This window comes from Ovis aries, chromosome 1 (genome assembly GCF_016772045.2).
Source record: "Ovis aries strain OAR_USU_Benz2616 breed Rambouillet chromosome 1, ARS-UI_Ramb_v3.0, whole genome shotgun sequence".
NCBI lineage: Eukaryota > Metazoa > Chordata > Mammalia > Artiodactyla > Bovidae > Ovis > Ovis aries.
In genome coordinates this window covers 227,142,497-227,156,131 of record NC_056054.1, presented here as the reverse complement: position 1 = coordinate 227,156,131, position 13,635 = coordinate 227,142,497, and the positions used below count along the sequence as shown (strand labels likewise).

Below are 13,635 nucleotides of genomic sequence, written 5' to 3'. Positions count from 1 at the left end.
CTCCATACTGTTTTCCAAAGTGGCTATACCAACTTTCATTCCCACCAACAGTGTGGTAGGGTTTCCTTTTCTTCACACTCTTTCCAGCATTTGTTATGTAGTTTTTTTTTCCCATGATGACCGTTCTGATTGGTGTGAGGTACCTCATTGTAGTTTTGGTTTGCATTTCCCTAATAATTAGTGATGTTGAGCATCTGTTCATGTGCCTCTTGGCCATCTGTATGTCTTCTTTGAAAAAATGTGTATTTAGATCTGCCCATTTTTCAATTGGCTTGTTTTGTTGTTGTTGTTGAGTTATATGAGTTGTTTATATATTTTGGAAATTGAGCCCTTGTTGGTTGCACCATTTGCATATTTTTTCTCCCATTCCATAGGTTGCATTTTCATTTTATGGTTTCCTTTGCTATGCAGAAGCTTGTAAGTTTGATTATATCCTATTTGTTTTTGGTTTTATTTCTATTGCCTTGGGAGAATGACCTAAGAAAACATTGGTACAATTTATGTCAGAGAATGTTTTGTCTATATTCTCTTCTAGGAGTTTTATGGTATCATGTCTTATATTTAAGTCTATGTCATTTTGAGGTTATTTTTGTGTTTGGTGAGAGGTGTGTAGTGACCTTGTTGGTTTACATGCAACTGTCCAACTTTCCCAGCATCACTTGCTGAAGAGACTATTTCCTATTGTATGTTCTTATCTCCTTTGTAAAAGATTTATTGAACTAGGTGAATGAGTCTATTTCTGGACTCTATTCTGTTCCATTGATCCATATATCTGTTTTTGTATCAATACCACAGAGTTTTATTTTCTGTAACTTTGTAATATTGTCCAGAGATTTATGCCTCCTGCTTTGTTCTTTTTTCTCAGGATTGCTTTGGCAATTTTGGGTGTTTTGTGCTTCCATGTAAATTTTAGGATAATTTGTTCTAGTTCTGTAAAAAATGTCATGGGTAATTGATAGGGATCACATTAAATCTGTAGATTGCTTTGGGTAATATGGCTATTTTAACAATATTAATTCTTCCAATCCAGGAGCATGGATAAGCTTTCCATTTCTTTGAATGATCTTTAATATTTCTTATTAATGTTTTATAGTTCTTGGCATTTCATCTCTTTGGTCAGGTTTATTCCTAAGTTGTTTTTTTCCCTTTTTTTGGTGTGATTTTAAAAGGTATTCTTTTTTCATATTCCCTTTCTGATATTTCATCCTTAGTGTAAAGAAATACAACAGATTTCTGGACTGTATGCAATGGCATCAATCATGCATGCAATATGCATGCCCAACAGTAGGGAAGAATTACAGTAAGCTAAAGGTTCAAAGTAACCTATAATAACCTAAAAATCCACTCACTGAGGATTAGTCAGAACAACTTCAGTCCTTCAAAATAAGAGATTAGGTGGAAAAACAAAAGGTCTAAAAATCAGAAAATCAGAATGACCTAAGTGTACTTCAACCTTATACATAAAACCTTACACATACAACTTGAAAATATAAACAAATAAGGGCAAGAAAAGGTAATTGCGTCAAAGTGAATTAGAAAAACATTTAAAATAGAAAACATACTACAAATCCCCTATAAACTCAGATTTAGCAGAGGGTTGAAGGTGTTGTGGTTAATTTTTTAATGCTTTATTTTATTTATTAGCAATGGAGGTTTGTTCTAGTGAAATAAGAAAATACAGACAACCAAACATAGATTTAAAAATCCACAATTCTATTCAGAGACTAACAGTGCTTCTACCATCATATATATTTTTTGCCAGAGTCCTTTTTGTATATGTACATAATTATATATTATTATCTTCTAAAAATTGGAATCATTCTGTAATGTTTTATAACTTACTATAATTTATTTAAGTCACCCACTAGTTTTGGGTATTTTGGTTATTACAACAAATCCCTATTACAGACCTTTAATTTGTTATGACTTATTCATTTGGGGCTTCCCAGGTCGCACAGTGGTAAAGAATCCACTGCCAATGTAGGAGATGCGGGTTCAGTCTCTGGGTTGGAAAGATCCCCTGGAAAAGGAAATGGCACCCCACTCCAGTATTCTTGCCTGGAAGATCCCATGGGCAGAAGAGCCTTGTGGGCTACAGTCCATGGGGTCGCAAAGAGTCAGACACCACTGAGCAACTAAACACACACACACACGCACACACACCCCATTCATTTACTGTTACACATTTAGACTGCTCTTACTTTTCACTGTTGACCACAGAAATAATTGGTCAAACATGAATTAGGAGAGAGAGCAGAAATAAATAAGCCAGTACTTTAAAAATTAGGTTGATTTAGGAGGTTCTGTTAACCAACGTGCACTCACTGAAGACAGCTGCTCTCTAGAATGTAGTCTGCAGGAATGCCAGCTCCAACCAGGGCTAGGAGTTTTGTTGGTTTTATTTAACTTAAATCCTAAGTGCTTTAGAACATGCTTGGCATTTATCAAATGACTGAATGAACCAATAAGGAGGAATATGTAAAAAAATCAAGAAGTATTCTGCTTGCAGATTGTTTTTTGTTCTTGTCTTTAAAGGGATGACATTTTACTCTGCTTAGAGAATCTGAAACTAGATAGTCAAGACCAGTGGTTCTCAAACTTTAGCATGCTTCAGGATCATCTGGAGAGCTAGGCCCCACCTTGGGGTTTGATTCAAGTCTGGAGTGAGCCTTGAAAATGTATATTTCTGTCAGTATTCCCAGGTGATACTGACTCTGTCAGTCCAGGGAACACATTTTAAAAAGAACTGTCCTAGATAATATCTGATGGATATGGTCTATGTGAAAAGACAACCTCGAACTGGTATATTAGGCAGCTACCGGTTTCAAAGGGTTTCCCAGGTGATGCTAGTGGTAAAGAACCCTCCTGTCAATGCAGGAGACCTAAGAGACGCAGGTTCGATCCCTTGGGTCAGGAAGATCTCCTGGAAAAGGGCATGGTAACCCACTCCAGTATTCTTGCCTCAACAGGCTATAGTCCATGGGTTGGCAAAGAGTCAGACACGACTGAAGCAACTTAGCATGCACGCACCAGCCTCAAATATGCTGTCTAAGGGAGTTTCTAATGTCCTTAGAAACCCAGGAAAACAGGAAAATAGTAACAATGGCTGAAGCCCTCCACTTAGATATTGTCATCAGCTAAACACAAAAAACGATGTTTGGGATCTCAAAGGGGAAGAAGGCAATTCACGTGAAGATGCAAATGCAGATGTTTGGTAAACAAATGTTTGTTGGGTGACCACAGAGACAAGGGGACATAAAATGGACTTGATTTCTAGGTCTTGCTGTTTACCCCACCACACTTGGCCCATATTTTTTGTAGATATCTCTGGTGAAAGTTTTATTCCAAGAACAGGCCCTCTATTTAAACTCTTTTAGGCAGTCACGGGAGAAGGTCTAGGTTCCTGAGTCTTCCTCAGTATTTTGGGTGTTGCTTGTTTTCAGCTCATAATAATCTGCATGTCAAAGAGATATTTTGGTGTGGCAAATTTTGTTTCCTGACACTAAAGGGAGGTTAAGAAAGTGAGTGTCTGGGCTTATTCATTGTCAATAGCAGGAGGTGGACTCTGCCTCCCATCTATTATTAAAGTGATAAATATCTCCATATTTGTTTAATATCCACTGGAGATGACTTTCGAGTTTTTGACCTTGAGTGAAAGGGAAAATGATAATGCTGTTGGCAGCAGTTAGGATGCTGTCAAGAAAAAAACAGACTGGGAAACTATTTTGTTGTATTCTCTTACATGTGTCAGTTATGGCTATTTAAGTAAGGTGTAGGAAACCTGGGTGGTTCCAAGCAGTCACACTGTCAGATGCTAAAAGGGCTAGTTTAATGACTAACTTGTCATCTTAAGGACAACCTTAGGTCAGGCTGGAATAAGACTGAATAACTCCAGGTCTGGTAGATGGTTTTATTCTGGCTCTAACATTCTCTTGATGAGATTAAAGAGAGGGGGGAAAAAAGTCAGCTGGAAAGTAGGAAGCAAAGAAGCAGACCTATCTTTCAGTTTTGCTTTTCTAGTATTATAAATTACTTCTAGATTAAATAAGAATAACCTATTACAAATAATCTCAAAATAAAATTATTCATGTGCTAAGAACCTACCAGGACTTAGAATGGCTGAGGACCACAGGAAGCAGGTTTGATGAAAAAATTCAGAAGAGCATATCGCAGAGCCTATTGGGGAAATATAATAGAAGGCTATAATAGAATATAATAGGAAATATAATAGAAGGAAAGTAATATGTAACTAAAAGCTCTTACTGTCAAATTACTTTGAATATATAAGTAGCTTTTGCAGTCAAGACAAATAACATTACTGGAAAATTTTCCCTCTGTTGGACGACATTTCCACAATCCAGTTTCCACGTTAAAACCAACATAATGAAAGTGCCCCACATTGTACTGAAATGACCACAACCTCCATGCTAATGTACAATAGAATTGATTTTCACCTGGGACTCACTATTCCAGTTGTTTACAGCCAGCATCTGTTCTAACTGTTTAGCATCTGTGCTTTGCTGGTTGTTACTGCTTATTATTATCACCCCTGCTAGAGTATGTATTCATTTTCCAAAATAACAAAAAGTATGTACAAATTAGTATAACTGGAAGAAAACACATAAAATATTATTTAATCTGATGTGGCTCTTATCATTGTTATTCCTGTACTTCACTTTCCATTCCCTCCCTTTTTTTTCTTTCATAGCAAACCACAAAGGTGACTTTGTCATCACCTTCATTAGAGTCACAAAATTCAGAAGGACTTTTTTTAAGGAGATTTTTGACAGGCATCTTTGAAGAGATGTCTGGGGAGACTTGGAGTGCCTAGATCACATTTTAGGAAATTGAGCAAGAGTGAATAAATTCATTGACAGTATGAGCAAGACTACTAAAAGCCCTTTCTTTAGTGTACATTTTTATGAAGGAAGAATAAATATTGACCATTAAGTTATCACTGTAATACAGGGATTGTTTGTGAAGCCCTATGGGTAGACAGTGATATGATCCCAGTAGCCCAGTAGCCTGACAGGGTTGACCAGAAAGTTATTTAATAATTGGACTTATTAATAGTGAGTTACAAAGGTAGGTGGGCTTCCCTTGTGGCTTAGTTGGTAAAGAATCCACCTGCGATGTGGGAGACCTGAGTTTGACCCCTGGGTTAGGAAGATCCCTTGGAGAAGGGAACGGCTACCCACTACACTGTTTTGGCCTGGAGAATCCCATGGACTGTATAGTCCACAGGGTCACAAAGAGTCAGACATGACTGAGCGACTTTCACTTCACAGAGGTATGTGGCTTTTTAATAAACTACTTGCCCTCTAAGAGAATGGATTTTACTTTTTATGATTCTACTGAAATTTTGAAAAGCTGCTTGTGAAAGGAGCTATGTTTTCGCAGTAAAGGCCACTCAAGATATGACAAAGTTGCTACCTCTTTGCAAAACAATTATGATGCAGCATGGGATAAAATGCAAACATACTAATAATAGCTTAGAAATTTTTTAGCACATTCGATGTGCCTTTCTTTCATGCATTCTAGATGTAATAGCTTGTCTAATCGTCACAGCCACCCTATGAGGAAGGACTAACTAATATGTTCATTTTTGTGATGAAGAGAGTGCAGCATGGAAGGGCAGAGTAACTCGCTCAAGATGACCCATCTGTAAGCAGCCAATCTGGGTTTCCACTGCTAGCAGTTTGGTTCTAGAGCCTAAGGTCTAGTAAAGCTTCATGTCATAGTGTGTTGCGCTTAGAAAGCCATATTTCATTATTGTTGACTCATTATTCATTTTAAATCCAGATCATTTTACCAACAGAACAGAGGGCAATTAGAACCTCAAGCCACAACTCCTACTTCCCAGGGTATCACTTCACATGTGCTACTCATGAGCTCAGTGTTTTCCTCCCAGCCTTCTCACCTTGCTGCTGTGATTTCTGTTCAGGGAGGAAAATTGGCTACCTCAAAATATCTCTCTGGCATAAAGATTAATTTAGGTTGACTATTTAAAAAAACAAAACAGTACACTCAGGAATCTGTCTTGTTACCTGTCCCTTAATTGCCTAAAAGAATTTGGATACAGGAGCCGTTCCTGGAATAAAGCCATCACCAGAGACATGTGCGAAGAACATGGGTCAGGTGTCCTGAGGGAAACTCAGTGTGTCCCATTGTCTCTGTAGGCCCAGCAGACTTTTGTTTACCAAACATTTGCTTTTTCATCTCCATGTGAGTTGCCTTCCTGCCCCTTGATGTCCCAAACCACTGTCTCAGCATCTTTTGTTTTAGCTTGAAGATGGTATTTAAGGGGATGGTTTCATCCATTGTTACTCAGTTTTCCTGGGTCTCTTCCATGTATGCATGCATGCTAAGTCTCTTCAGTTTTGTTCAACTCTTTGCGACCTATGGACTATAGCCCACCAGGCTCCTCTGACCATGGGATTCTCCATGCAAGAATAGTGGAGTAAGTTGCCATTTCCTCCCTCCAGGGGATCTTCCTGATTCATCTCTTACATCTCTTGCATTGGCAGGAGTGTTCTTCACCACTAGCGCCACCTGGAAGATCTGTGTATACACTTTATTAAACTTTTGTTTGATTTTCTCTTGTTAATCTGTCGCTTGTCAATTTAATTCCTAGGCCAGCCAGAAGAATTTAGAAGGTAGAAGAAAATTTCTTCCTCCCTCACATCTGCCACACTCTAAGGGGATTGCTGCTAGCCAGGCATAATTTTTTATTGGATGTAGCCACCTTAATCCCCCAACTCGGACCTCAGGAATGATATAGCTTCCTGTAATTCCTCAGAGTTCACCTAGTAACTTTCAAAGTCCTGTTCACCTGTCCAGCTTATGATGCCGATACCTTGGTCTGAAGCTTCTATAATTTGGGTCATTTTGCTTGTTCAGGTTTTCACCAAAAACAAGGCAAAGGTTCTTAGATTTGGATCACTAAAAATCTCCTTCCCAGAATCAAGATAGGATGTGCAGCCCAATTCTAATTGTAATCCTTAAAATATATATTTGTGTTCTAAGGACTAATTTAGGTATTTTTCCTTCCCAAACCTGAAGTACTCCAGGACAGGATCAGTTGTGTTCACCTCAGCAGCCACATAATCTAGCACAGACAGACATTTAGTAAATGTCTGCTATATGAACAGACAATTAAATAAACAGGTCATTACTCTTTAATACAGCAAGTTGATAATAAACAAATACACATGTGCTTTAAATAATTAGAGGTTAGAGGTCAGAAATTGGATAAGAAATCAGAGCTATGCATACAGACTCTCAGATTTCTAATAAAGAATATGAAATTGAAGCTGTAATTCAAAATGTGTCTTAAAAAGAAAAGCAGTGAAGAATGGGGAAGCAGAGTGAAACTTGAAGAAAACACATAAAGTTTAGGAGAATGTAATCTAGTAAAGAAACTAGTGAAGTGGCATTTAGAGAAGTTAGAAACAGCTCAAGAACGTGCATCTATCAGAAGCTAAGAAAGAAGTGAGTTTCAAAAGTGACGAGTACAGTCTCCCAAGGCAATAGAAATAAGAACAAAACTAAACAAACGGGACTTAAACAAACTTACAAGCCTCTGTGCAGCAAAGGAAACCATAAACACCAAAGATAGCCTATGGAATGGGAGAAAGTATTTGTAAATGATGTGATTGACAAAGGCTTAATTTCCAAAATATACAAACAGCTCATACAACTCAATAACCAAAAAGCAAATAACCCTATCCAAAAATGGGCAGAAGACCTAAATAGACATTTCTTCAAAAGACATGCAGATGGCCAATAGGCACATGAAAAGATGATCAACTTAGAGAAATGCAGATCAAACCTACAGTGACCTCACACCTGTCAGAATGGCCATCATTAAAAAGTCTACAAGTAATAAATTGTGGAGAGGTGTGGAGAAAAGGAAACCCTCCTACACTGTTACTGGGAATGCAAGTTGATGCAGCTATTATGGAAAACAATAAGGAGGGTTCTCAGAAAGCTAAAAATAGAATTACCATATGATCCAGCAATCCCACTTTTGGGCGTAAAACTGTAATTCAAAAAGATACACGAACCTCTGTATTCACAGCAGCACTATTGACAATAGCCAAGACATGGAAGCAACCTAAATGTCCATCAACAGACGAACGGATAAAGAAGCTGGGGTCCATATATACAACACAACACAGCTCAGCCATAAGGAAGAACAAACGAATGCCATTTACAGCAAAATGGATGCAGCTAGAGATGATCATACTCAGTGAAGTCAGAAAGAGACAAATACCTATGATATCACTTATATGTGGAAACTAAATTATAACAAATGAACAAATCTTTGAAACAGAATCACAAATACAGAGATCAGACTTCTGGTCGCCAGGAAGTAAGGAGTTGAGGGAGAGATGGTATAGGAAGTCGGGGTTAGCAGATACACGCTTTAATATGTAGAATGGATAAGCAACAAAGTCTTCCGGTATAGCACAGAGATCTATAGTCAGTATCCTATGATAAATCCTAATGGACAAGAATTTTTAAAAAAGAATGCATATATGTGTATAGTTGAATTACTTTGTCATACAGCAGATACTGACACAACAGTGTAAATCAACTGTACTTCAACTTAAAAAATCACACGCACAGATGTGACCAGTAAAATCCAACAAGCACATGACAAGTAAGTAATCAGATATATAAGGCAAATCGAGAAAAAAGGCAAGAAGGCCAGTGAATTTGGCAACAACAAAATGTTGTTAGAAGCCTTTAGCTCTTTCTCGACTCCATCTTCGCGGTAGCGGCAGCGGTGTCCGCGATCTAGTCGCCAACATGCAGCTCTTTGTCCGTGCCCAGGAGCTACACACTCTCGAGGTGACCGGCCAGGAGACGGTCGCCCAAATCAAGGCTCATGTAGCTTCGTTGGAGGGCATCGCTCCAGAAGATCAAGTCCTGCTCCTGGCTGGCACGCCCCTAGAGGATGAGGCTACTCTGGGCCAGTGTGGGGTGGAGGCTCTGAGTACTCTGGAAGTAGCCGGCCGCATGCTTGGAGGTAAAGTCCATGGTTCCCTGGCCCGTGCTGGGAGAGTGAGAGGTCAGACTCCCAAGGTGGCCAAGCAAGAGAAGAAGAAGAAGAAGACGGGCAGGGCCAAGAGCCGTATGCAGTACAACTGGCGCTTTGTCAATGTTGTGCCCACCTTTGGCAAGAAGAAGGGCCCTAATGCTAACTCCTAAGTCCTCTGTAATCTTGGCTTTCTCTAATAAAGCCACTTAACCCGATTAAAAAAAAAAAAAAAAAGAAGAAGCCTTTAAAAGTACATTTCCAGTGAAATAATTTGTTTTTTACATTTCTATATATATTCACTGCATTGATTTCTAACAAAAACTGTTTCCCAATAGGTAGCCTTTTGCCATTTTTATAAGACTCACTGGAGATATTTACCAATTAAAAACAATCATTTGGATTGATTCCACCTGGAATCATTTTAAGACTTTTGCTTAAAACACAGTAGCCTTGTGTAGAGCACGTTTTTTGTTGTTGTTTCCCTGAAAGAATTTTATTTTTTTAATGCCACTGGCATTTAATTTTTGAGGTTGCTAAAAATATTTTGTATTCCATTATAAGTTTCTCTTCTTCTTTGACTCCTTTTTAGAAAGAAAAAAAAAACAACCGTTTATTTTGTATTGGGGTGTTGCTGATCAACAGTGTTGTGACAGTTTCAGGTGAACAGCCAAGGGACTCAGCCATACATATACATGGATCCATTTTCCCCCCAAATCCCCTACCATTCAGGCTGCCATATAACACCGAGCAGAGCACATTCTTAAATAAATCACTTAATCACTGGATTTTATTTTTCTTTCTGTCAACACTTTATAGATCTCAAAGATACAGCTAACTAAAATCTCCTTGATCCATCAATGACCATGGTAAAGGCTATGCTGGGTGCTTTCTTCCAGGGAATGATAAGAATACCAGATTATTTCTCACTTATATGAGGAATCAAAAATGAAACCCACAGCTCATATAAACAGAAAACAGATTGGTGATTGTAGAGGCAGAGTTATGTGCAGCATAACAACTGTAGTTAATATTTAGTTAGCACTGTATTGCATACTTGGAAGTTGCTAAGAGAGAAAAAAATCTTAAAAGTGTTCACAAGAAAAAAAATCTGGGTGGCAACGAATGTTAGCTAAACTTACTGTGGTGATCATTTTGCAATATGTATAAATGTTAAATCATTACATTATACACCTGAAATTAATATAGTGTCATACGACAACTATACCTCAGTTGAGAAAAAGATACCAACTCACTGAAGAATTAATTTTACTTCCTAAAATCTAAGTGTATTATAAACTCTTACTAGGAATTTAATTTCAAGAACATGGCTTGAGTCTACTTCAAACTATTAAGATTTAAGACCATCTATAAATAATTATATATATATTTTTTTTTATGTGAGACACCACACTGAGAACTTTATTTTTTTTTTTTTTCAGACATAGACTGGCGATTCAATTCACATGATAGTATACATGTTAGAATGTCATTGTCTATAACAGTAATTGTTTCTTCCTTTCACTTGTTATTCTTCTATGAATCACAAGCCAATTGCTGTTCAGGCAATTCTTTGAGGACGCTATAGACTAGATTGCAGAAACACCCTAGGGACTAAAGCCCTATAGTTTAAAAGCAAACAAACCCAGCTTTTCCCAATGAAAGGAAAATATATAAAACTGAAAAACCCAAATGAACTTTTTGGCCAACCCAATATTTATATATCAAGGCCCAGTCATAAAATAATACATATATATGTGTGTGTATATATATATATATATATATATATATAAATCTTAAATGTAATTTAAGATGTCTCCAGGCCTTTTTTCCTTCTGTCTGAACATCAGTAGCTATCAGTGCCCTCAAGCTTTCTTCTCTCTCCAACTTAGTAATGGAAGGGACCTTTTATCACCTATTCATAACTTAATGTGAATTCTATATGAGCCCTCCTAAGGTATTTACATTTTAAGCATTTTTCTAACTTATATATTTATTCACTCAATAAATATTTAGTGAGCTTTCTGCATAATACTAGTTTGAGGAATATAAGGAGAATTAGATATGAAAGCTACTACTTTTTAAAGTAGCATGAAATGTATACAACTAACTTATGAGCTAAGATTTTAAAAAGTGAGGAGAGCAGGTTTTCTAGAGAGATCCACCTCAAACTCAACGTGGGAAAGTTTTATGGAAAGAGTGTGGTAGTTGAGAGGGCTGTATAGCGTGATAATTAAAGAAGGGATCTTCAACAGCCTTGCTGCTGCTGCTGCCAAGTCGCTTCAGTCGTGTCCGACTCTGTGACCCCCTAGACAGCAGCCCACCAGGCTCCCCTGTCCCTGGGATTCTCCAGGCAAGAACACTGGAGCGGGTTGCCATTTCCTTCTCCGTAGTAACCTCTAGTGGAAAATAATCTGAAAATATGCCTCTATATTTAACTAAAACACTTTGCTGTATACCTGGAACTAACACAATATTGTAAATCAACTATACTTCAATTTGAAAAATGATGAAGAAACAGTTTAGAGAGAGAATTTTGTATTTTTTTAATTAAAAAAGTTGTTTTTAATCTAACTGTTGAAGAATGCTGAAGGTGAAGTGGAAAAAAATTTTTAATAATTGATTTTCCTGAAAAATCCCATTTCTTTTTTCTTCACGCTGGTGCTTGAAGCTTTTATGCCATATAATACGTTCTGAAATCCTACCCTTGCCAATGCAACTCCTTCCCTTTTACCATTAGGAGAATGTGCCATTTTTAATTACTCCTCTTACCATCCCAGTCATTCTGTCATGTAATATTTATTGAGTGTATGCTATGTGCTATTTGTTTAGACAGGGATTTAACTGTGAAAGAACAAAGTCCTTACACCTGCAGACTTATAGTCTAATAGGGGGAGACAGATAATAAACAAGTAAATACATAGTATGCCAGATGGTGTTAAGGGCTCTAGAGAAAAGATTGTTTGGGGTGAGAAGGGAGGAATGCCAGGGCAAAAGAGCAATGCTATTATATATAATGTAACCAAGGAAAGCCTCATGTAGAAGACATGAGCAGGAATATTTGAAAACAGAGGAAGATGAACAGTGGCTGTCTGGGGGAAGACTCTTCCATTTAGAGGGACCATCTAGGGTGAAAGCCCAGAAGGAGGAGCAGCTTGATTTTGAGGGAGAAGGTCAGGGAGTCCAGTAGCTTGAGGAGAGAGAGCAAGGGGGAGAGGAGTGGAATCGGAGATCAGATCAGAGAAATAGCTGGGGGCAGGGCACTTGTGGGCCATTATATAGACCTACCATCAGATGGGAGCGAATGCTGAGCAACATGGTTTCTCTGGCAGCAGATAATGGACTGTAGGAGGGAGAAGAGGGAAGCAGAGAATCAAGTCAGGAGGAAAACAAAGGTGACTGAGACCAAATGGTAGCAACAGAGGTGTGAGACCTGGTTATGAAGGTAGAGCCAGTGGGGATTCTAATGGATTGGATGTGCAGTGAGAGAGAAGAGTCTAGGCTGACTCCAGGTGTCTTGGCCCAAGCTGCTGTGTACTGAGTCACTGTGTACTGAGGCAGGGACTACAAGAGCAACACATTTCCTGGAATAAGAGACTCGGGATATTAGTCTGGGAGGTGTTAAGTCTGAGTCGCTAAGTTGGATTAAGTAGGTAATTGAATATGAGTCTGAAGCTCAGTAGAAAGATCAAGGCTGGAAACAAAAGTTTGGAAATCACCTGCAGAGAGATGGATTTTAAAGCCATTAAACTGGATGTGGTCAGCTAGGGCATAAGTGTAACTGAGGAAGAGTTCTGTGGACTTAAGCCCTAGGCTGCCCACTTCAAAACAGGGAAATAAGGAAGACACTGCAAGGCTTGAGGAGCTGCCAGTGAAGGAGGATGATGTCTCAGAAAACATCCCTTTGCAAGTGACTCCTAGTAGGAATTTCTATACTCTGTTGCGAATTGCCAGTGCCTGGGTGGTCGTGATGAATGGTAAGCCGCAGTGTGCTGGCTAGCTTGCCCACAGTGTTGTCCCCAAAGGTGGTTCCAACTTCCCCTTTTTAGAATGAAACATTTACTATAATGTAGGAGAAGGAAATGGCAGCCCACTCCAGTAGTCTTACCTGGAAAATCCCATGGATCGCGGAGCCTGGTAGGCCACCGTCCATGGGGTCACAAAGAGTCGGACACGACTGAGCGACTTCACTTTCACTTTCAGACTTATATAGAGAAAGTTAAATTTACTCAGAAATTAAAAAAAAAAAATTTGACCACATAGTACCCATACTATTTAAAGATGCAGTGTTTGTTCATTTTTTTTCTTGATTGGATGCAAATTGACCTTCTACATTATCTTAATGAAAATAATGTTTTGAAATCTGGTTGACCAGATTTGTTACCTAACCCCTCCTGTCATTCATCTCCCATCCTCTGAAGTCAATACCACATTTCTGCAGCCTCTTAAAATGCAGTGTAAGAACCTATTGATTTTATTCCTTCCACCTCCCTCCTTTGCCTCTGACCACAAATTAGTCTGAGTCAGAAAAGGTGGTCAGATAAAAAGACTATTTATAGGCTGTCCTTTTCTATTCTTTCCCAAAGGTTTTT

The 13,635-nt window shown here is 38.4% G+C and overlaps 2 protein-coding genes across 2 annotated transcripts in view; both read left to right on the top strand.

Annotated features, from left to right (window-relative positions):
- PPM1L (protein phosphatase, Mg2+/Mn2+ dependent 1L) overlaps window positions 1-13,635 on the top strand; it is a 338,714-nt gene that overhangs the window by 262,022 nt on the left and 63,057 nt on the right. The window lies entirely within an intron of this gene.
- Window positions 8,755-9,290, top strand: LOC101104797 (ubiquitin-like protein FUBI). Its single transcript, XM_042234970.2, has one exon. It carries the CDS (start codon window positions 8,815-8,817, stop codon window positions 9,214-9,216), a length of 402 nt encoding a protein of 133 aa, XP_042090904.1. The 5' UTR covers window positions 8,755-8,814; the 3' UTR covers window positions 9,217-9,290.

What these genes read in the sequence shown, in the direction of transcription:
- LOC101104797 (XM_042234970.2), top strand. Translation starts at nt 8,815, where the DNA reads ATGCAGCTCTTTGTCCGTGCCCAGGAGCTACACACTCTCGAGGTGACC.